Raw genomic sequence first — 23,377 nt, forward strand, 5'->3', positions numbered from 1 at the left:
ATTCCAAAATTACATTCCTCCTTTCTATCTTTGGTAAGTTTAATTTAATAAATCAACTCTCTTTTTCTGTTTTATATTTAATTTAATTTAATGTTTTCTCACTCATCCTTACCTAATCTCACTCATAATCCTTGTGCCAAATTACAATGAATATGATTGGTTAAAAATTTTCAATTAGGAGCATGTGATTGGTCCTTTTTTTTTGCAAAGGATTGATGACATGTCATGAGTAATAATTATTCTATCTTTGTACTTCCCATAGCATTATGTAATCATTGTTATTTGTCTTACTCCTTCCTTCTTAATTCCCGTGTAAATTACCAAAGAGGAATGTAATTTAGGGACGGAGGGAGTACATAATATTAATTTTGTAAACAAATAGCTTTAAAGTAAGAAATACATTACTTTTAGTGCAACAACTGAACAACCCTTAGACCGTTAAGGCACTCTTTTTTCTCACATTTTATTGCCCCCCACTTTATACCTAAATTCCAAACTCTATAAATAGCCTTCAAACTTCTCTTCTTTTTCTTATCTCAAATTTCAAAAATTAAAAACCAACAAAAAAAAAAAACATTAAAATGGGGTTTAAGTTTTTTCATAATTTTAGTTATTTTGTTGTTGTTGTTTTCTGCCTATTGAATTTACAATCATTAACAAATGCTAAACCAAACCAAAAACAACAAGAACATTTTAAGTTGTCATCTACCACAACATTTCCAAAACTTCAAGCAGAGAGACTTATAAGGCAACTTAATTTATTCCCAAAACACCCTTATAACCACCAGGACGACGTCGTCCAAAGCGGGTTATCGGTTTCGGAATCGGGTTTGGTTGAGAAGAGGTTTAAGATATCCGAATTGGGTGGTGACCCGGGTACTAGTGTTGAGGATTTGGGTCATCATGCAGGGTATTATCGTCTTCCTCATTCCAAAGATGCCAGGTGTGTTTTTTGTGTTCTTTGTGTTTACTATCTTCTTTCTTTTTTGGTTTTTTGGTTTTTTTTTTTCAAGAGTTGGTTTTTCATTGGTTTGTTTTTATTAGTTTTACCAGATTTTTTTGACTTTGGTTCAACTATTTGATTGAATTTTATGGATACTATACTTTTGCACGATAGTGGTGTACATCGCATATTCACACATGATCATAATTTTCATTTTGTTTTTGTGGCGAGCAATTATTATACGATAAATAAAATTATATACAACGGTCGTATTATATTCAATTAACCACAAAATATCCTAATATAAAAAGACTCATATTAGTAGTGTGTAAACTTGTGGTTTAATTTTTTATGAAATAAATAAAATTGCGTGGGAGTAATCAATAATTATGGTTTTGATATGTTTGGTGATAATGGTACAAATTAAATTTATTTACGTGTCGATCAATATTATTAATGTTGAGTTGATAATGTTACAGCGCAAAGCGTTGTAATTACATGTGATTGCTTGCCTTAATCTATGGAGTAAATTATTGGTACACTTTCTAAGAAGCAAGGAAAAGACAGTAAAGTAAAGAAAAAGATGTTTCTTTTTTAAGAATATAAGTGAAGTTCATGCCTAAGCCTAACTAAATACATGGATTAACTTAATACGAGTATTATATTAAATGGGTTGTAATTGTATATAATAATAGAGTAAAGAATACTCATGATGTTGTGATTATTATGTGTCATATATATTTCGTTAAAGGTTTCTGCATATGCAAGCATGAGTAATTGACGGGCTATAATACTAGTAGCATAAAAAATGTTGCATATAAAGTGATAAAGGATAATTAAAGGATAGTTAAAGGAAATCAATGTTTGGCTGTTTTTGTGTTGAAATGATTGGTTTCTATATTTGCCAGATCATGCAATTGTGACACTTTTTCATTTTGATTCTTCAATACATTTTCTAATTGTCGTTGAAAAATCTAGAATTTTTTATGTCGAAATATTTATTTATTTATTATGGAGTAATATCATGTTATGTTTCTTCTTAAAATTACTCCTTGGGAAGTTGCATTGGTCCTGTAATTTTTATATATTTCGTTTAGGAATTATATTAATTGAGATGAAAAACCGTCATTTAAATGAAAATGTGTCCCAAGGCTTAGTGAATTTGCTAAACAAAGCATAAAACATGTTGCATAAAAAGAGAAAAAGGAAGATACAAAGAAAAGAACAACAAAACATAAAATATTTTTTTTTTGGGTAAGTGGCTTTGAAATAACTTGCAATTGCAAAGATGACAATTTTGATTAATCATCAAAATTACATGTCTCCTTAAAAATTACTTCTTGGGAAGTTGATTTGCCAATAGAATTTTTTATTTTTCGTCAAAAAATTACATTATTCAGGACAAAAAGGCCATCTTTTTAATGAAAATGGACTAAAGCCTAGTTAGTGCAGTTGTTAATACAGTACAAAAGTTAATTTAAGCCTATCAATGTAAATGTGCCTTTTTTTTTTTTACATCAAAGTATAAATCTGATGACTTAATGAACAAAAATCTTTGCAGGATGTTCTACTTCTTCTTTGAATCACGAAATCGCAAGGATGATCCCGTCGTGATTTGGTTGACAGGAGGACCAGGGTGCAGCAGCGAGCTAGCTCTATTCTATGAGAATGGACCTTATCAAATTGCCAACAATATGTCTTTGGTTTGGAATGATTATGGTTGGGATAAGGTATCATTCTAATCCTTGCTCATTGAACTTCAATTATTCGTCTTGATCCTGTGTATCGTAAATTTCATAACATATGACATTTTGCTGATATTTTTGTAGGCTTCCAATCTCATCTACGTCGACCAGCCAGTAGGAACAGGTTTTAGTTACACTTCCAATTCTGGAGACATTCGACACGATGAGAATGGTGTTAGCAATGACTTGTACGACTTCCTGCAGGTGCGTGGGCTGCTGTTGCTTTGAATTGATAATATTGTGTTATGGAAATACTAGTAAGGAACTACAACCCGGTTCTAACTCGAAATAGTTTTGGAAAATTATAGGCTTTCTTCAAGGCGCATCCTCAGTATGCCAAGAATGACTTCTATATCACTGGAGAATCCTACGCTGGGCATTACATCCCTGCCTTTGCTGCTAGAGTTCACAACGGAAACAAGGCTAAAGAAGGACTTCCCATAAATCTCAAGGTACTTCTCCCCTTTACTTTTCTTTTCCACCTTTGAATTCCTTGCAAGGACTTAATTTTAATCTGTTTTCCTTGTAATCAGGGTTTTGCAATTGGTAACGGCCTCACCCATCCAGAAATTCAATACAAAGCATACCCGGACTTTGCTTTGGATAATGGGATCATCAAACAGGCAGAGCACAAAAGCATCAGCGAAATGGTTCCTGCTTGTGAACAAGCTATCAAGCAGTGTGGTAATTATCCTGTGTCTTCCTGTTTCCTGCTAAGCGCAGCTAATAAGAGTTCTGTAAGTTGTATATGAAGTGTTTTATGACTTTTCTCATCCTTGAGGTATTCAGGTACTGATGGTAAAGATTCTTGCTTGAATGCGTACTTTGCTTGCACAAACATCTTCAACAAAATCATGGACTATGCAGGAGACACAAATGTAAGTAACACTATCTTACATTTTAGAAATTGAAATGGAAACATAACATTTCGAAAAGCCTGCCTTGAGCATGGACTAACTACGAAAAATCTATTTCTTCTATATGCAGTACTATGACATCAGGAAGAAGTGTGAAACCAGCTTGTGTTATGACTTTTCAAATATGGAGACATTACTGAATCAGAAATCAGTAAGAAAAGCCCTTGGTGTTGGGGACATTGACTTCGTATCATGTAGTACCGAGGTGTATGATGCCATGCAAATGGACTGGATGAGGAATCTTGAAGTTGGTATCCCTGCCCTTTTGGAGGATGGAATCAAGTTGCTTGTTTACGCTGGGGAGTATGATCTGATATGCAACTGGCTTGGTAAGCTCACCATAAGCATTTTAATCTAATCCATATTTACCAGCCTTTTTACTTAATCGTATAAATGAGTTTGTCTTTCTTTCTTCTGCAGGGAACTCTAGGTGGGTGCATGCCGTGGAATGGTCTGGACAGAAAGATTTTACAGCAGCTCCTACTGTTTCCTTCACTGTTGATAACAAAGAAGCAGGACAAATGAAAAGCCATGGTTCCCTTGCTTTTCTCAAGGTCTAGCTCTTGCACTTATGTTTCGAAATAATGGCATTAACTAGTATGAACATCTAACAAGTAAAATAGTAAAGAAGGCATAAATTTACTTTTTGTTCTACTGTTGGGAGTCTTAGGACGACAGAAGAAAAGATTAAGGGCATTGCATCCTTTAAACATGGTGCCAGTTATTTAAGTTTGCTCAATATTGAGCCTGACTCTTAATCAACCACAACTTAAAAGTCTTCGTCTTTACTACAATGTAGTAGCTAACTTTGGCTTTTTTTTATGAGACAGGTGCATGATGCTGGACACATGGTCCCAATGGACCAGCCTAAGGCTGCTCTAGAAATGCTCAAGAGGTGGACTAAAGGTACTCTGGCTTCAGCAGATCTAACAGAGAAGATTTCACCCGTGTGATTCTCTGCCCGTTGCTGATGGGTCAGAAGCACTTGTAGTAAAATCAAACCCACAGTCTGATATGAACGAGCAACTACTTTGACCCATATAGACATCAGTGTGCAGTACCTAAGATCTTATGTAGCCATGAATTTTCAAGTTTATTCTTTTTAAGCATAAAAATAAACTATACTACCCTCTGTTCCACAAAAGCTTTCGTTTTCTAATTTGTAAGATCGACAACAGAAGTTTCCAAGGAACATTGAATAAGAAAGAGGGTTCAGCTTTAACTCTATAACAGGAAATTAAAACAAAGTTCCAGGCCATACAATAATTGAAATTTGAAGCCATCACTGAAACTTCAAACATAACCCTCTAACAAAACCCAAGCTGGTATAAGCAATCCATTCACATACTACTGATACTAGTGTTCAGGATGCACAAATTCATTTCACTTCGCAAATCACAGTAATACAAAGTGGCTTCTAATCACAAACCACACATCTATATCTATAGGCCATAGCTACTGTCAATCATCAGCTCTCTACAATAACAAGTTCGCCACTAAATCAGTACAACTAAAGTTCAACCGTGAAAAAGTTTGGATAAGAAAACTGTAGAAAACTTGCAGAGATCAGCATTGTCTTTTTTGTTATGTAACAGGATTAGCCTTTCTATTAAAGCTCTCCCAGGTCTCAGTCTCAATGAGAATAATAAGCCTTTAATGCGCTCAAGTTCCCACAAATATCCATCGTTATAGCTAACAAGAAGATTTCAAAACATCAGTATCCAAAAATGCCTTGATCTTTAACAGTAGGCCTGTAACCGAGCCCCAATATACAAACAGATAAAATAAAGAACTACTGCACTCCATAGTGTTCTTTCAAAGACTGAATTACTGGCTGAAAACCAGAGCTCAAAGGAACAACAGATGCAACACGCAGATGTTCAGCATTACCATTCTTTGGTTTCGCCAATGTCATTCGACACATTTCACCTTCCAGAATCCTTCCAGCATTTGCAGCTGTAAGAACCCAACCACAGGTTACTAGTTTACTACTAACATGACTAAATACCAAAACTTATGCAATTACTAGGCAACATTAACTACAATAACATTATCATAAAAAAGGCATGACTAAAAACAGCTCAAAGAACTCGAAATTTCGTTATTGCACCATATTATTGCCCCATGAAAACAAACAAGGGTTAAATGTACCTGCAAAAGGATGAAGCTTGGCGAAATCGAAGAATTCACCAGCAGAACAACCAAGCAAAACTTTAGCAGCCCTATCAAAGCATATCACCCTAAATACCTTTGTATCTGATGCTATTGACATCTGCCAAAAAATTCACCAAAAACCCATAATCATCAGTTGAACAATTAGACATTTTTCAATAAAATTCCAAATTCCAAGCCTAAAATTAAAAAACCCCATGAACCCCACCAAGAAATATTATGCACAATCGCAAAGGGTAGTGATGTAGACGAAATTTGATCCGGGTTTTTGTTTCTACAATTCCCAACCTATCCCGGAAACGAAACGATTGTAATCTGACACGTAATTATCTCTCAAATTTGAGGATGAGATTGGTCAATTTGCAGGAATAAAAAAGAAAAACTTACAAGAAGGCGAAAGAGGCGCTTGGAAGGAAAAGAAGAGGAATTGAAGGCGTTACGAGTGCAGAAATTGCAGGGTGAAATGGGGTTATGAAGGGGCTTTTCGCAGACTGAACAAACCAAGTAAGAGAAGTCATTGGTGGTGTCTACTGCTACAATGGTGCATATCAGAGTCTCTGCCTTATGGTCTGCCATGCTAGCTTACAAGAGTCGTACTCTGTACTACACTACTACTCCGTAAAATTTCGATTTCAAGTTTGAACTGCATACTCATTGAGTGTCATTAGTCTCATTACTCACTCATGAAAAGAAGATATGAGTGCTTGAGTTAACCAAATGTTACTTCGAACCAGACCCGCTGTTTTGTTGAGAGGGTTTTTTTTTTTAAAAGGCCCGAACGATCTTCCCGGCCAATATAAAAAGCTAAACAACACTTGTGTTATTTGGGACTACACTGGGTAGGAAAAACTTGTGTTTGATCACTCGCAACAATAATTAGGAGGGGATTAGGACCTAACCACCTAGAACTGATCCCTAAAGGGTTAACCGGGTGGAACACCCAAAAAAAAAAAAAACACTTGCATACTCACCACCACCTTCAACATCTCTTTCCGGCTACTTGTAGATAGAGGTGTCAAACCCGAACCGACCCGAAAAAAATTATCCGTTTCGAACTGTAACCGAACCGATTTGATCCGAGAAATTCAAGACCCAAACCCGATCTGTAACCGAACCGAACTCAACCCGAATCCGAACTTGACCCGATCTGAACTTAACCCGGCACCGATTTGATCCGACCTGAACTCAACCCGAATCCGATTTGACCCGCCCTGAACTCAAACCGAACCGATTTGACCCGACCCGAGCTCAACCCGATCCGAAATTGACCCGACAAATAACCGATCAGATCCGATCTGTTTTGACCCGAACTGTTATTAACCCGACCCGATTTTAACTCGATTTGATTTTTACCCGATTCGAATTTAACCCGACCATAATTGATTATTGACCTTTTTAGTCAAGTTCTTATACTATATATTTACTAATTATTAATAAGTTAACTTTTTTACTACAAAGAAATAGTCTAGAGTCTTAAGTTTACTACAAACCCATCAAGTGAGACAATCTAACCAAAAAGTAGGTGGGGTCCATATAAAGAGCTCTCTCTTCCTATCTCTCTCCTTTTTTCTCTCTTTACCATGTGTTTTTAGAATATTTTAATTGTTGTTATGTATTTACAAATACATAACATTTCCTTCATTACTACTTCCTCTACGACTGTGCATTATCCTAGAATTATAGGCATTATACATCGTACGGTTATATACACACTACATACCTATGCAATAATTTATGCTTAAATAAAAAGAATGTACATAGTAACAATTAACTATCACTATGTATAATGTCAAGTTTTTAATATAAAAATTGAATTAGTAATAAAGTAATTCTAACAACCATAACAAATATCTTATACAAATTGAATTAGTAATAAACTAAACTAATAGTACAGAACTCATAACCTCGCAAGATTGTACAATTGATGAAGAGTTGTAACCTTGTAATAACCTTAAAAAACTGATATTCTATTTTGTATATATCACCATATGTAACTATTATTACTCATCAATATATCACTAGCTCGGTCTCACTTATATAGGTATGATAAGTTATCGATAATTATTCAATCTCAATTTTCCTTTAAGATAAAAATTATACATAACTTGATCAAATGAGAAAACTAAAACTTCGTGCTTCATAATTAATAATCATATCGAACCAATAATAAGGTAAAAACTCAATAATATCTCTAGATTAAAAATAACCTTATTTGGATATGAATTTGGTCAGATCGACCAAAATCCAGCCAAACACAAAAAGGAATTGAATCGAAACTGACCAATTAATGAATCAACGGATCAACCTTATCTTAATTAAACCGAACTTGACCGAACCGAAATCAACCCGACCCATGTTCATCCGACCCGAAGTTATCCGGTTAAACCCGTTTTGAACTCGATCCAAAATTATCCGAACCGAAAGTGAACCGATCTGGAGTTGACCCGACCCATATCCGACCCGGACTCGATAGACCATGACCCGAATTTGACCCGACCCGAATTTGACCCGATCCGACCCGATCCGAGTTAAAAGGATAATTTTGATCCGAACATATCCGACCCGAGCAGACCCGACCCGAACAGAACCGACCCAAACTCCATCCGGTTATCCGAATTGACACCTCTACTTGTAGACACCAAAAAGGTAGGCAGGTCTCATGTAAGATTTTGCGAGACTTGTGCAAAATTTGCGGACTTTTAAGAGGTTAAAACAAGTAGAGAATAACGCTAAGAGAGATTCAACAAGAAAACATTAGTCGTAGTAAACAACAGGGGCTCACTAAAGTTCATACCCCAAACCTGATATAAGAATTCACTCAAATTTGTGACCAAATTACTATCAAAAGTGTTCACTCTAACCCTTGTCCAACTCTTAAAATAGACAATTGATTTATTGTTATTTTCTTAGATAAGAAGATGAGGCTCATTTTCTTTAGATAAAGACTTAACTCATCAGATACGGAGTAAATGAAATTAGGAAAAATACACTTTAATAATCCCAACTATGGGCGATTTACCTACAATAATCCCAACTAACGTTTATTCTACAATAATCCCAACTATTGGGTCAGATTTGATCCGGCAGTCCCAAAAATCGGTTACCTGCTGAAATGGTAAACTTTTATTTTGGTTTTTTAAATGCCACATGTCAGCACATAATTGGCTTAATTTTTTTTTAAAAAAAAAGAAAAATCAGCCCATCAGCCACGACAACCACCCCCTCCTCCCTTCAGCCACGACAACCACCACTTCACCCCCAAATTCGACCACCGGGAGATCGACCATCCCGAACCCCAGCCCCGTAGCTAACATCCGACCACCGCCTTTGATCTCGCGGATTCAGGCCTTAACGAATTGAAAGCAACGGTGTTGTGAGGAGTGGTTTCTGGCGAGGTGTCGCAGATTCAAGCTCCAATCAGTTCACGTGCAAGGGTTTCGGAGCGATTTGGGGCTGCATTTAAGGCGATTTGGGGCTGCAATTTGGTGCGACTTGGGGCTGCGATTTAGTGCGATTTGGGGCTGCGATTTTGGGGCTGCAATTTTGGGGTTGCGATTTGGGGCGATTTAGGTGGTGTTTTGGGGTGTCATTTTGGGAATAGATTATTAGTTAGCCACTTATAAGCTAATATAAGATTGATTGTGAGATAAAGAAGGTTTACTTAAGGAGTCCTTTGGGGGAGATTGTATCTTACAGACGTTTTGGGAAACCAAATGGTATTGGGATTATTTCTGCATTGAAGTTGTCAAAACTTGTACGTAAGGGGCATCCTTTGTTTTTTTGTTGTGTGCAAGACTTGGAAATGAGTAGTAGGTGAATGTGGAAGATGTGCCAATTGTGAATGAGTTTTGGATGTATTTTGTGAAGAAGAAAGATGGGAGCATGAGATTGTGGATCGATTATTGATAAGTGTCATTTATGTCGCTATTTTTAGGAGTTTTCTAGTTAGTTTTTCATAGTTTTTCTATCTTTTTACTTGGTTTTAATAACGTTTTACTACATTTGTCATGTTTATGTGTGAAATGTCGTTATTGCTCAATTTTGACTTTTCTTGCATATTTTGGTGGCTTATGACATTAGATTAAACTTTATTGGTTTACTCTTATGTTTAGGAACACTTGGATAAGTTCATTGCTCAAGATTGAAGAAATATAAAACATAAAAGAGCAAGTAATGAAGAAATGTGCACTTGATTTGCAAAGATCATACTTCAAACGCCTATATCTTTTGATCTACAAAACATTTTGGGGCCATTTTAATTGGAGATGAAAGCTTATCTTGAGAGCTTTCCAACGACAGGTCATATGCTCAATTCCGATGTAAAACGTAGGAGATATGCTCATTTGAAGGTGAGCAGTTTGCCCAGTCCGCAGCCAGGAGCGCCCGCTCCTCAAGGCCGCACGCCCGCTCCTCACAGGGTGTGCAATTTTGAAGTTTGGCAGAAGGTTTGGCAGAAAGTTTGGAGCGCCCGCTCTTGAGGGGGTGCACGCCCGCTCCTCTACGCACTGCTCGACTTTTTGCGGAGCTTCCTAGGCAATTTAGTAAGGGCTATAAATAGATTTTTTGCTCATTTTAGAGGGGGGAATTCATATTTTCAGTAGTTTTAGGTTAGTTTTAGGTTTTTAGAGAGAGAAACTCTCAAATTTTGGAGAGAGAAAGTGAGAGAAACAATGGTTTTCATGGATTTTGGATAATCAAAGGAGGAATTTGATGATTTGAAGATCTCCATTTTATATCAATGAGCATTTCTTACTCTTTTCTCTCTTTATGCTTTATTAATTGCTTTGTTAATCATGTTTAAGTAGATTTCATTCTACTAGGTGTTGAGTGAAGCTTTGGTATGGTTAATTGAGTTACTTGAGATAAATTTGATGATAATTGTGTGATTAAATTGATTGAATTGATGATGGCATGTTGTTTGTTTTAGATTGGATTGATCTCCCAAGATAGCAAACTTAATTGCATGTTAGTTCTAGTTTGACAAGGGATTGTGAATTAGAATTTATGTATTTGATTGCATTTTGGGTAAATTTCTTCTATGCACCTAGTCAATGAGGGATCTAGGCTAGGAATTTGAGAGATTGCTCTTGAGTGTAATTAATTCTCATTTTAATTCTTTCTTTGCATGATTGATTATCAAATCGATTCCCATTAACTTGTTAATTGTTCAAAGTGGATCTTTGCCCCTAGTAGACTTTATAATATCTTGATCTTTATATGTGTGTTAGTGTAGTTGTAGTGTCCACTATCCATAAACCGACTTCGGCGTAGCTTAAGCATTAGATCGAGAACAATCCAACATTACCGTTCCTTGTGGTTCGACTCCGAACTTACCACTAGACTTGTTTAGGGGTTAGTTTAGGATTATAATAAATTTTGTTTGGCCGTGAGGAGGTTAGTCAACGACCTAATTTCCCCGCGCTCAATTATAGGGAGTTGAAATAATGTCACAATAAAGAATAAGTAGCCACTACCCTAGATCGATGATTTGTGTGATCAATTGAAGGGAGCTAGTGTGTTTTTCAAGATTGATTTACGTTCGAGGTATCATCAATTAAGAGTAGTGGCTGATAAGGATATACCTAAGACTGCTTTTAGGATTAGATATGGGCACTACGAGTTTACAGTTATGTCTTTTGAGTTGACCAATGTACTTGCAATCTTTATAGACTTGATGAATCGAGTATTCCATGACAAGTTTGTAGTTGTTTTTTATTGATGATATTTTGGTATACTCGAAAAGTGAGGAAAACATGAGCCATTGGGAGGCCGAGGATGATATGAGAAAGAGATAACCTAAGTTATTTAATGAGGTGAGTTACGAGGGCGTAACTCTTGTTCTTTAAGGAGGGTAGAATGCGTATAATTTCGCGCTTTTTGCCCTATTTTATGCTATTTTATGGTGTTTTCATGCTTTTCATAGCAATTTTATTTGTTTACGTATCTAGTGAAGTGCGTAAATTGGGATGGTGATAAAGTATTAGTGTCGATATTATGACACAATTGGGATTCCAGCAACATAATTTTGAAATTTTTGAAATGGCTTTATGCAAAAGTTTTGCAATTTAAGGGATTTTGTGCTAAGTTTCGGGACGAAACTTCTTTTAAGAGGGGTAGATTGTAATCCCCCGTATTTTTAAATATATTATTAATGAAATTATATTTTATTCATAATATTTATTTAAGTTTTTTTCGGATTTAATTTTAAAAGTTTCAAATTATTTTTGGGTTTGATGAACGATTTTATTACAAAGAACTTTTTATGAACCTTTCTTCAATAATTTATGTCCAACAAACAAACCAAACCCACTTTACTTTCTTAATTGGCCCATTAATTTTATGAGGCCCAATCTTAAAACTAACCCTACACCACTCTCTCTCCTATAATAAATACCCCATACATCCCAAAAATTTCCCCACACTAAAGGTTAGTCTTATTTTCTTTCTCTTTTGTTTTATTAATTTGTGTAATTATAATTATTGATTATGGGTTTTGATTTTATTGTTTGAAATTAATTTAATTAGTATCAAATTGTATTTTGATGATTAAACTTTATAATTTTAGATTTTATAAATGTTATAATTTTCTGATTTTGTAAATTTAATAACCTAGGGTTTTTAATTATTGAAAATCATGATTTTAGGGTTTTTATGAACAATTGATTTAGGGCTTTTATAGTAATGATGTTTTGAAATTTTGGTGATTATATTACTAATTAGTTTCCAGATTATTTTGAACACGTAAATTCGTGTTTTAATGTTTAGATTTCGGTTCGTTAATATTAATCCCGTTTTAATCCCGATCAGGTTCTGAACTCATCCGATTTTGACAAAAAAAAGTAGTGTTTTCCATGTGGAAACGATGTTTTAAGAAAGACTCACTACCTTTAGTAGTGAGCACTACCCTTTCGTGGCCAAATTCTGCCTCTAAATATGATTTTCGGGCAGTTTTTCATTTTTAACGAAGTTTTTTTTATGCTTAAAATTTTATCCTTGAGTTTGATTAATAAAATTAATTATGTTTAAAGTTAATTAAGCATATAAATATGTTTTTTTATTTTATTTTAATAAGTTTTTCATCATATTATATTGTTGGAAATTACTTGGGTTAGTAATATTAATTGTTGGTTGTTTTCTAGGAAGTGATTATTCCCTAGGAGAATTTTAAGTGATTAAAAGTGGCTCAAAGGATTGTTTGTACGAGGTACGTACATGTCTACTTTGTTATAAGTAGTATCATGTTAGGTACCAAAAGGAAAGAACTTAGTTTTATGATTAGGGAACACTTGGATGGAAATTGTTTGGTTACACATTGATTTAATTCATGTGCTTATGTTTATGAAACATGTTTTGGTGAATTGATTATGTTTGTATGGAATTATGGATGCAAACATGTTGAATTATATTGGATAAAATGTTTGTATGGAATGTTGATACAAGCATAATTTTATTGGATTGGTTTGTTAACCACATTTGGATTATTAAAGGATTGGAATTGAATGGTTTAAGTGGAATGAATTTATTAATTATTCCACAAGGTTATTATTATTTATTTATTACTCAATCATAACTTGTTAAGTCAATTTCAGTGTATTGACAAACAGCTTCCCCCTCCTCCTTCTCTCTAAAACAGACTCTCCTCCTTCCCTCTAAAAACTAAAACAGAGCCCCCTCAAACTACCCCTGCCGCCGGCGGCCAGAGCACCTGTGCTTAACCAAGGTCGTCGGCGAGCATTTCTTGACGACCTCGGCGACTATTTAGGTGCGACTCCTCCTAGTTAACCCAAACATTCTAATTTTCTTGAAGAAAAGTTAGGGTTAGGGTTTCGGATTTCGATTTTGGGGGAACTTTTTCGATCTTCTACTTTTCCAGATCGAAGCACTAGTGTGGCTGTAATACCGCTATTGTTCGGGGTGGTGTAGGTGCAGCTAGCGGCGCATCTGATGGGGTTTCGCGGCTCTGCCAAGGTGGTCTTTATAATGGTCTCTCTGGTATGTCTTGTTTGGTTATGGAGAAGCTTGTTTTTCCCTTTGTTTATCAGTTTGAACTTTAGTTTCTAGTTGTTTGGTATTTAAAGCTTGTCGTAGTTTTAAGTTTTATGGATAAGTTTGAAGAACTTAGGGGGATCTTGTGTATTGCTCATGTTGAAGAAGATGATATATCTTCACATAAACTAGAGCTTTTAGTTGGAAATTTGGAGAATCCTTATGGTATTCTGGAATTTGTTAGGGGTTTGAAAGATGATGGTAATGCCTTCTACAAACAGTGTAATATGGGATTAGCGCTTACTAAATACTCTCTTGCACTCAAGCTTTTATCTTTTGTTACGGTGGGTAATGATGAAGATAAATCAGTTTTTTCGAGCCTAGCTGTGTCTCTTAATCTGAACTTGGATGCTTGTTATGTCAAAGAGGAAAACTTTGACAAGGTGGGTCAGTTGTGTTCTGCAGTTTTGTGTTATGATACTTCTAATGTGAAAGCTTATTTTAGAAGGGCGGTGGCAGCTTTAGGGCTCAATAAACCCGAATTAGCTTTCATGGATCTTGCACAAGCAATTAGGATTGATCCCAACAACAGAGAGTTTCAACAAAAACTCAATGAGGTGATATCTTTATTGGGTTGGTCTTCGGATTTTGTTAATGAGGCACTTGCAGTTACAAGAGAGGATAAAATGTTTAGAGATTATTCTAATTCATGCATTTGATAATCTTGTGTTTCCCATTCTTTTTAAATATATCACTTCTTTGCAATTCTTCTAACTCATGCATTTGATAATCTTGTGTTTCCCATTCTTTTTAAATTTATCACATATAATTCATGTTTAAAGTTAAATCTTATTGAGAAATTAAAAAAAATCTTTGTTTGTAACTAATTATCTTTATTGTTTTTAAGAACGAATATGGATCGAAGTTGGATGAATCATAATGGTGTAAAGGATAGAAAACAACCGAAGTACATAGCTGGTGTAAATGAATTTCTACAGTTTGCTTTTAGGGGAAAAAGTGGTGAAACAATGTTGAAATGTCCTTGTCTTAATTGTAGATTGGTTTTGTCTCAAAATCGTAAAAATATGCAATGTCACTTACTAGTATATGGCATTGATCAAAGTTACAAACCATGGGTGAGTCATGGAGAAAGTGCAGAGAAAACTAATAACAATGAAGATGGGTATAGAGAGGAGGTTTCAGATAATGATGATGAGATTGATGAAATGCCTTTTGATGACATGGCTCCATTTATTTTCGATGCAACAAACGCGTGGAATTCCGTAAACTCTACACCCGTCGATGAAAATGAGGGAACCACAAATATAGGATTAAAAAGTGGCACTCATGAAACTCCTATGTTGCTCCAAAAATTAATGGAGGATATGGAGGCTGATTTATATCCAGGTTGTCAGACGTTCAAGAGATTGGAGTTTATTATGTCATTGTTGCACATTAAAGTTAGTAACAAGTGGAGTGATAAGTCCTTTTCAATGTTATTGAATGCTTTGCATAGGGCATTTAATTATGATAACAATTTACCTTCAAGTTCCTATGAAGCAAAAAAATATACAAAAGCGCTAGGGTTAGACTATGTTAGGATTGATGCATGTGTCAACCATTGTGTTTTATTTCGAAAGGAGTATGCAAATGAAGTTAAATGTCCTAAGTGTTTAGCCCCTAGATGGAAGCAAGATGTTTCTCAAGATGATGAGAGTTCAGATGAAGATGAGGGTGCCAAGAGGAAAACACGAGTACCTCAATTAGTCTTGCGTCATTTTCCACTTATTCCAAGGCTCCAAAGAATGTTTATGTGCTCCAAGCTAGCAATGCATATGAGATGGCACAAGAAAAAGCATGTTGGTGATGATGATGATGATGGGATTATGAGACACCCAAGAGATTCGAAATCGTGGAAGTCTTTAGATGAGCTATATCCAGACTTTGCTGCGGATGCACGTAATGTACGCTTGGCTTTAGCTAGTGATGGGTTTAATCCTGGGGCGAACATGAGTAGTAGATATAGTATATGGCCAGTGATGTTAGTACCTTATAATTTACCTCCTTGGATGTGCATGAAAAGTGACAACATGATGTTATCATTATTAATTCCTGGCCCTAAATCTCCTGGTAATGACATAGATGTATTTTTGCAACCTTTGATAGATGAATTAAAGGATCTATGGGAGACCGGGGTACAAACTTTTGATTCTCATTCTAATGAGACATTTAATATGCGAGCAGTGCTTATGTGGACAATAAGTGATTTTCCTGCTTATGCCAATCTTTCTGGCTGGAGCACTAAAGGAGCCATGGCTTGTCCTAATTGTCATAAAGATACAAATTCTGAATGGTTGAAGCATGGACACAAATGGTGTTATATGTGTCATCGTGTATTTTTAGAACCCGATCACAGTTGGAGGCTTAATAAGAGATTCTTTGGTAAGAAAGTTGAAAGGCGCCCACCACCTAATTCATTATCAGGGCATGACGCTTTGGAGCAGCTACATGGATACCCAAATGTGCAGTTTGGAAAAGATGATAAAGGAAAACGGAAGAGAGGCGAAAGATATATTGTTCACCAGTGGAAAAAGATAAGCGTTTTTTTTCAATTGTCTTATTGGAGACATCTATTAGTTCGACACAACTTAGATGTAATGCATGTGGAAAAAAATGTATGTGAAAATATATTAGGCACATTGCTTGACTTGCCGGGAAAGAACAAAGACACCTTAAACTCTCGGTTGGATTTAGAGTCCATGAAAATGCATGATGATCTTCGACCAAAGAAAGTAGGGGACAAATATGAAATTCCACGAGCCCCTTTCAACTTGAGCCTAAATGAAAGGAGGAAAATAGTCACATTTTTATCGAAATTGGCTTTTCCGGATGGCTATTCATCTAACATTTCTCGATGTGCTTCTTTTCAAGATGGAAAACTCTTAGGAATGAAAAGTCATGATTTTCACGTTTTCATGCAAGATTTGCTAACCCCGACTTTTCAAGGTGTCTTAGATGAAAAAGTATTAGAACCTTTAAGAGAGCTTAGTTTATTTTTTAAGCAGCTATGTGCTAAGACCTTAAAGGTAGTAGACTTAGAACGAATGGAAGCAAATATAGCTATCACATTATGCAAGCTAGAACGTATATTTGTTCCAGCTTTTTTTGATGTGATGATTCATCTTCCCATACACTTAGCTACTGAAGCAAAATTGGCTGGCCCTGTACATTATCGTTGGATGTATCGATTTGAAAAGTAAAATATGTTTTTATTTATTTTTTTTAAATCTAAATGGCTAAATATTAGAAGAGGTTATTACACTAATTTCAGTTTTTATTATTAGAGCTATGCGGACGTTTAAATCTTTTGTAAGGAATAAAGCTCACCCTGAAGGATCAATTGCCGAGGGGTATATTCAAAAAGAATTTTTGACATTCTGTGCCAGATATCTTTCTAAGATTGAAACTCAGTTCAATCGTTTAGATCGAAATGAGGACATGCACGATCCACAACTGTATAGTCTTTCAGTTTTTTGTACCACTGGCAAGCCTCTAGGGAAGGCAAATTTAAAGAATTTGAGTATTGAAGATTGGAGAAAAGCTCAATTGTATGTTTTGCAGAATTGTGAAGAAGTGGAACCATTTTTTGAGTAAGTACGTTAAATAATAATATATAATTATGAAATAAAATGTTGCTAACTATTTTTTTTTTAGTGAATATGAGAACAATATAGGGCATCAAGACGTTGAATTCTGCAAGTGGTTTGAGAATAGAGTAAGATAGTGTGTTACATTTTAATATATTATTACATTAAATCTAGCACGTATATTCATTATTTTTATTTTTTAAATTTAACTTTAAAAACTAGGTTACACAACTTTGCGATGATAAGGATGACCGAGTTACAGAAGAATTATTGTGCTTAGCACGAGGTCCAATGAAGAGAGTTTTGACTTTTGATGGATATGTTATTAACGGGTTTAGATTTCACACTAAAAAGCGACAAAGAAATAGAAAAACCCAAAATAGTGGTGTTATTGTGAAAGGGGATGGAGAGAGTGGAGGGAAGGACTTTTACGGGATATTAGAAGAGGTTATTGTGCTAGAGTATGATGCCTTGCAAAACCGAACAAGTCCTAAATTGGTATTATTCAAGTGTAAGTGGTTTGATGTATTTAGTGACGCAAGAGGGATAAAAAGGGACAAATTTGGATCTACACTTGTCAATGTTTCTCGTAGATTGCAAACTAATGAGCCTTTTGCATTAGCTTCTCAAATTGAACAAGTTTTCTATGTCTCATCTCATGCCAATAAACATTGGAAATATGTTATTAAAGCCAATCCACGTAATTTTTTTGATTTCCCTAACGATGAAGACACTGAACAAAATGAATCACTATGGAACTCTGTGGAAGAAGGGGCAACCAGCCTTGAAGAATTTGTTGCACTAAGTGATGAGGAAATAACAATGGTTAGGGATGATGTTGAACCAGAGTTGGTTGATGCTGAAGTCGTCTTAGAAGCTACTAACAATATTGCTCTAGAGAATGAATATGAGGAAGAAGAAGAAAGTGAAGAGGATAGTGAAGATGGTCTGGACACTCTAGACATAGATAGCGTGCATGAGTTGGATGAGGATCTTGAAGATGAAGAATTTGAAAGCGATAGTTCTGAAGATTCAACCTCTTAGTTTTTGGTAACTGGTGTTTTCTAAATTAAAGGATGAAAATAAGTCACTTAATCTCATGTTTTTCTATATTTATAATGTATTGTATTAATATCATTGCAGTTACCAAGCACAAGTGAAGATTGTTGCATTTTTAGGCGCTACAACCATCTGCTATCAAATCTTTGTAGTTTTTAGTTAGTGATTTGCAAAACTTTTTTTTATTATGGGTTTTAGATAACTTTTTTAATACATTAGTGGTTTAACTTTATTTTATTAGCAAATTGTTGATTGTTTATGATTATTATAATAAGCAAAGTGTTAATGCCTATTTTAGTAACTGAATTGATGATAATTTATTTTTCATTACTAATGTCTTGCATAAGAATTTCTCATAGGAAAATTATGGTATTCCAGCAAGTACAGCTAAATGCAGGGCATCAACGTAAGACAAGACAAGTGTCGAATGCAATGCAACAACTAAATCAACAACAACACACTGGGCAGCATGAACATCAGAATGTGGAGCAACAAAACCAACAGAATGTGCCAGGGCAACAGCAAAATGTGCAGCAGCAACAACAAATTATGGAGCAAGAACAACAACAAAATGTTCAACAACAGCAACCAAATGAGACGCAACAACATGACGAAGAAGCATCAACCAATGAACAAGGTACTATGACTAATTTGACATATCGGGAGAAACGAAGGCTAGAACAAGCTGAACTTCGACTTAAATTTCCTGATCGTAAGCGGCGTGGGCCTACTAGGGGTAAGAAATATGTAAGTAGAGTGTGGAATTCTAATTCTGAAGAAAAGATTAAGATCAATTTCATGGATGAGCTTTGACGTGTGGTTGGCGAAAAGGCAGATGAATTCATATGTGACTGTAGCAATTGGGTGAAAGAATTTTGTCCCCTAAAATCTTTGTATGTTTTTATAACCAACAAGCCTTTTTAATATATGATGTTGAAGTTATATTTCATGACTCTAACTATACATTCATGACAGAAATTGGTCTAAGATGGATTCAGGTGCTAAAGAAAGGTTATATAAGAAGATCAGGGTAAGTTTTAAGTATGTAACACTAGTAAAATGTGTGATAGAATTCAGCATTCATGGATTCATTTTAATTCAATGTTGGTAACTAGTTTATGGATTATTCTTATTGGCAGAGTAAATATGATTTACCTGATATGGTTGCTGGTGCTAATGTTACTGAAGCGTTGAGCTTTCAGTGCTCCATGTTGTATAAGCATTGGAGATTCAGGCTTAAAGAGCAATACTTTAGAAACAAGTCAGTTACAGATGCTATAAACAGTAGACCTGATACTATTGACGCTAATCAATGGACATGGCTAGTTTGTGAGTATTGGAATGATGAGAAGCAAAAGGTAAAATTCTATTTTTTTTTTTACTTAATCGTTAACTGGGGATATATTCCTTAATTAACAATGAGTGGTTTGCTTATTTTCTTGTGGCTTGTAGCGTATTAGTAAAGTTAACACGGAAAATAAGCTTAAGCAAACTGAAACTCCTGCAAATGGTGCAAAGTCTACCACAAGAATTTTCCATGAATTGGTAAGACTTCTATATTTTTGCAATGATTTATATAATAATTTGTTTAAAGCGGTGCATGTCTGCTTTTGGTGAAGCTCAGAAAATGTTTATAAACTAATTTATGCTTAATGGCAAATGAATTATTTCATGGTAGATTAGTTCTGCTAGATTTTGGACTGTTACGATTATTTGAGCACTGATCACATTTCATTGTATAATTTGTCATTGCTTATCAACAATGCAGATGAATGTGCAACAAACTCAAGGTACTCAAGAACATGGAGGATCATCAGATAATCCTCTTGAAACTCAGCAAGATCCTCTGTACATCACCTTATTTGAGAAAACTAAAAAGTACTCAACGTTCCCTTGGTGGTTTTTTTTTAGTATCTTTTTATATAAGTTTTTTTTAATTATATAATAGTTTGAATTGAGTTATTTCTTATTGTGCGTGAATTAATATGCTAGGCATAAAGATAAGGGATTTGAACCTAATGCTGAAAAAGACTATGAAGCGCTTAGAAACCTTCATGAAAAGGAAGTGGAGGAGCATGGTGAAGATACACTAAGTGTCAAAGCAGCATACATGGAGGTTTTCAAACCAAAGTCTGGATATGTTAAGGGACTTGGTCCTGGAGCTCGTCCACCAAAGAAAAGAAGAGTTGAAGGAGAAACTGATGAAGTTAGAGTGGCATTATCGGCTGAGATTCAACAATTAAAAGAGGATGCCGCAACACGTGAGGGTGCACTTGTATCTCAAATTGAATCTCTGAAGGAATCTAATGAAGAGCTTAAAACCTCAAATGAAGAGCTTATAGCATCAAATGATGAGCTTAAAGCGACCGTATCTAGAATCAACATAGAAGCTCAGAAACGTGAAAAGAAGCTCAGAGATGATATGATGAAAATGTTTGAACAACTTAGGTATGACACTTTCCATCTTCTATTTGAGATATATATTTTTAGTTATAATCAAAACAATATGTTGCTGTGTGTTGTTGCTGTTATAGTTCTTGGTAGTGTTTATTATCTTTTTTTGAAGTTTATGAAGCAAGCATACTGAATATTTGGATGGAGTATGCAGTCAAATAGAATTCACTTTTATAAACCTGTAACATACGTTCTGCTATAGACTAAGTAATCTTACTGTAAACTAATAGAACAGTAAAATGAAAAAGAGGAAAGCTTGAGGATTTTTGATTGAAATTGATAATAACGGCTACCAAACTACTGCTAACGCTAATACACTAAAGGTAGAGACTTAGAGGCTACACAACTACTACAACTACTCTAGATTAACATCCAAACTCACATATTCTTTTTATACTCTCTTTTCCCTTAAATACTAAGAATTCCCCTTCACTTATGTAACCTAGCAAATAAAACCACCTGTACTATTCTGCTAGATTGGCTCTACACAATCACATTCCCTTGCCACACTTCATAGTGGAATAATAATTAGTTTTGTCCTCTTTTGCTGCTCTGTCTTCTTTTTAGTTGCTTCCCAAATTGCTGTTATTGCTGTCCTGCTCCTGTATTCTTGCGCCACCTCGAGGATTTTTGAATTGGTGGAGTTGTGTTGGCTGATCCATTGCACGTTCTTCATCAGGCCTTTTGTGGTCTCTTTCAGGTGACTCTTGTGACATATTTGTATTTGTATCTGCAAGATCTGACTCTGTAGAGCCTGACTATGTCTATGGTGTCTATCATCATCCCCATAACTCTCTGTCTCTGTAGAGCCTGACTGTTTCGGTAGAGATTTTTCTTACATCCTTTTTAGCATATGTCTTATCCTTAAACCTCGAACTTTTCCTTTTTTTTCTTTTGTTGCCTCTTTTCGACTTTACAAGCCTACTATCATTAGAACATTGAGAAGCACTGCTGGATGATTCTGCTTCATCTTTCATCGTCCTTGATTTTTCCTTACTACGACTGTGTTCATCTTCCTCATTGTCCTGACTATCACCACGAGAGTTATAATTTAAGGAGGCTGCCTCATTTATCTTTGCAGTGACACGTTTATCTTTATACCTATGAAATTTATCATGATTCTATACTCCGTAAGGACTCTTTCCCACATCAGATTTGTCAACTTTATTGTGGTGACATTCACGAGTTATATTAGTGAATGATAACTATTTATATGGGGTTTCTAGAAACATTCTTGGCCTCTTGGGTGTAGTCTATATGTAGATAGTGATGACTTAAACTACATAATATGCAGTAGGGACAATTCATGCCATCAATAGGATACTGTGCATCAGTGACAATTCATATTGAACCAGCTACTTAGGTTAGTTTATTTAAACAAATACATTTTGAACGAGTATGGAGCTTTTTTTGCTTTTCCTATTACTATCAAAGTTAATTGAATAATGAGGGAAAATAACAAGTATATACTTTTGGATGCAGCAATTTTAATACTTTTGTGTAATACAGTTTTTATGAAGTTTGTATTTGTGAAAATGATTGCATGATTTATATACTAAATTTTCGGATGCTCTCAATAATTATTTTGATGTTACTAACTTATGTTTCACTTACATAGGAACAACATGGGCTAGCAATGAAAGATGGATGATCGCAACTATTGAAGGTGATATATATGAGCAGCGTTGAAAAGGGGTCGATGTAATTAAGTCTGTAATTAGTGTTATGTTATTTAATTTTTAAAGGATCATATACCTTGTTGACAAAGTGGGATTATCTTATAATTTACACTTATTCTTAGTATGTTATTTATAAATTAAACTTATTTCATATTGTCGTTATTCAAAATGTTTGGTATTTGAATTTATTTTCAGATTAATTTGTTTTTAATAGGTTGTACCCGTATATATATAAATAAAAAAAACATTATATTGTATGATACCAGCAAATATGGAAAACAACTAACTTCGTTGCACAAAGTACAATGTGCAACGACGTAACACGTATTGGGGCAAAGATGGGCGTCGAAAAAGTTCGTTGCCCAAAACATTGTGGGCAACGAAAAATAATTTGTCGCCCAACGTATCAAAGATAAGGCAACAAACTTGTTCGTCGCCCAAAATATTTTGTGCAACGAAATAAATAGCACATAGGCAACTAACATTTTAGTTGCACAAAATAACCTTTGTGCAACGAAATACAGGTTCGTCGCCCAATATGTAATGGGCTTCGACCTTTGGGCTTCGGACCCATGTCTAGACCCAATTCGTCGCCCAAGACATTGGGCGACGAAATATTGGTTTTGGGCGTCGAGTTTAGTCGTTGCCCAAAGTCGAATTTCTTGTAGTGAATTTGAATTCACGGGACAAGGCTTACCTCCAACTGCAGATATGCGTGTTAAAATGGTGATTGATCTCACCCAACCTCTTATTCCTGGCTGTTTTGTGCCTCTAG

General features: G+C 35.2%; 5 protein-coding genes across 5 annotated transcripts; 4 read left to right on the plus strand and 1 right to left on the minus strand.

The window, feature by feature from the left end:
* The first annotated feature begins 501 nt into the window (after nucleotides 1-501).
* LOC145619265 (serine carboxypeptidase-like) lies at nucleotides 502-4,749 on the plus strand. The gene is made up of 9 exons (XM_081673922.1): nucleotides 502-943; nucleotides 2,505-2,673; nucleotides 2,773-2,892; nucleotides 2,997-3,140; nucleotides 3,222-3,372; nucleotides 3,478-3,566; nucleotides 3,676-3,934; nucleotides 4,026-4,159; nucleotides 4,436-4,749. The coding sequence occupies exons 1-9, from the start codon at nucleotides 582-584 to the stop codon at nucleotides 4,556-4,558; spliced, it is 1,551 nt and encodes a 516-aa protein (XP_081530048.1). The 5' UTR covers nucleotides 502-581; the 3' UTR covers nucleotides 4,559-4,749.
* Nucleotides 4,750-4,962: 213 nt separating this feature from the next.
* Nucleotides 4,963-6,427, minus strand: LOC145619266 (uncharacterized). Its single transcript, XM_081673924.1, has 3 exons — nucleotides 6,165-6,427; nucleotides 5,757-5,877; nucleotides 4,963-5,561 (listed from the first exon to the last, which is right to left on the minus strand). The coding sequence occupies exons 1-3, from the start codon at nucleotides 6,351-6,353 to the stop codon at nucleotides 5,398-5,400; spliced, it is 474 nt and encodes a 157-aa protein (XP_081530050.1). The 5' UTR covers nucleotides 6,354-6,427; the 3' UTR covers nucleotides 4,963-5,397.
* Nucleotides 6,428-14,677: 8,250 nt separating this feature from the next.
* LOC145619584 (uncharacterized) lies at nucleotides 14,678-17,023 on the plus strand. Its single transcript, XM_081674296.1, has one exon. The coding sequence runs from the start codon at nucleotides 14,678-14,680 to the stop codon at nucleotides 17,021-17,023; it is 2,346 nt and encodes a 781-aa protein (XP_081530422.1).
* A 658-nt stretch (nucleotides 17,024-17,681) lies between these two features.
* LOC145621432 (uncharacterized) lies at nucleotides 17,682-19,504 on the plus strand. Its single transcript, XM_081676163.1, has 3 exons — nucleotides 17,682-18,460; nucleotides 18,554-19,362; nucleotides 19,445-19,504. The coding sequence occupies exon 1, from the start codon at nucleotides 17,702-17,704 to the stop codon at nucleotides 18,452-18,454; it is 753 nt and encodes a 250-aa protein (XP_081532289.1). The 5' UTR covers nucleotides 17,682-17,701; the 3' UTR covers nucleotides 18,455-18,460; nucleotides 18,554-19,362; nucleotides 19,445-19,504.
* Nucleotides 19,505-19,880: 376 nt separating this feature from the next.
* LOC145621220 (uncharacterized) lies at nucleotides 19,881-22,748 on the plus strand. The gene is made up of 4 exons (XM_081675959.1): nucleotides 19,881-20,014; nucleotides 20,238-20,347; nucleotides 20,462-20,917; nucleotides 22,542-22,748. Exons 2-4 carry the CDS (start codon nucleotides 20,238-20,240, stop codon nucleotides 22,555-22,557), a joined length of 582 nt encoding a protein of 193 aa, XP_081532085.1. The 5' UTR covers nucleotides 19,881-20,014; the 3' UTR covers nucleotides 22,558-22,748.
* Nucleotides 22,749-23,377: the final 629 nt, after the last annotated feature.

The sequence above is a fragment of the Chenopodium album genome, chromosome 27, assembly GCF_948465745.1.
Source record: "Chenopodium album chromosome 27, dcCheAlbu1.1, whole genome shotgun sequence".
Taxonomy (NCBI): domain Eukaryota; kingdom Viridiplantae; phylum Streptophyta; class Magnoliopsida; order Caryophyllales; family Amaranthaceae; genus Chenopodium; species Chenopodium album.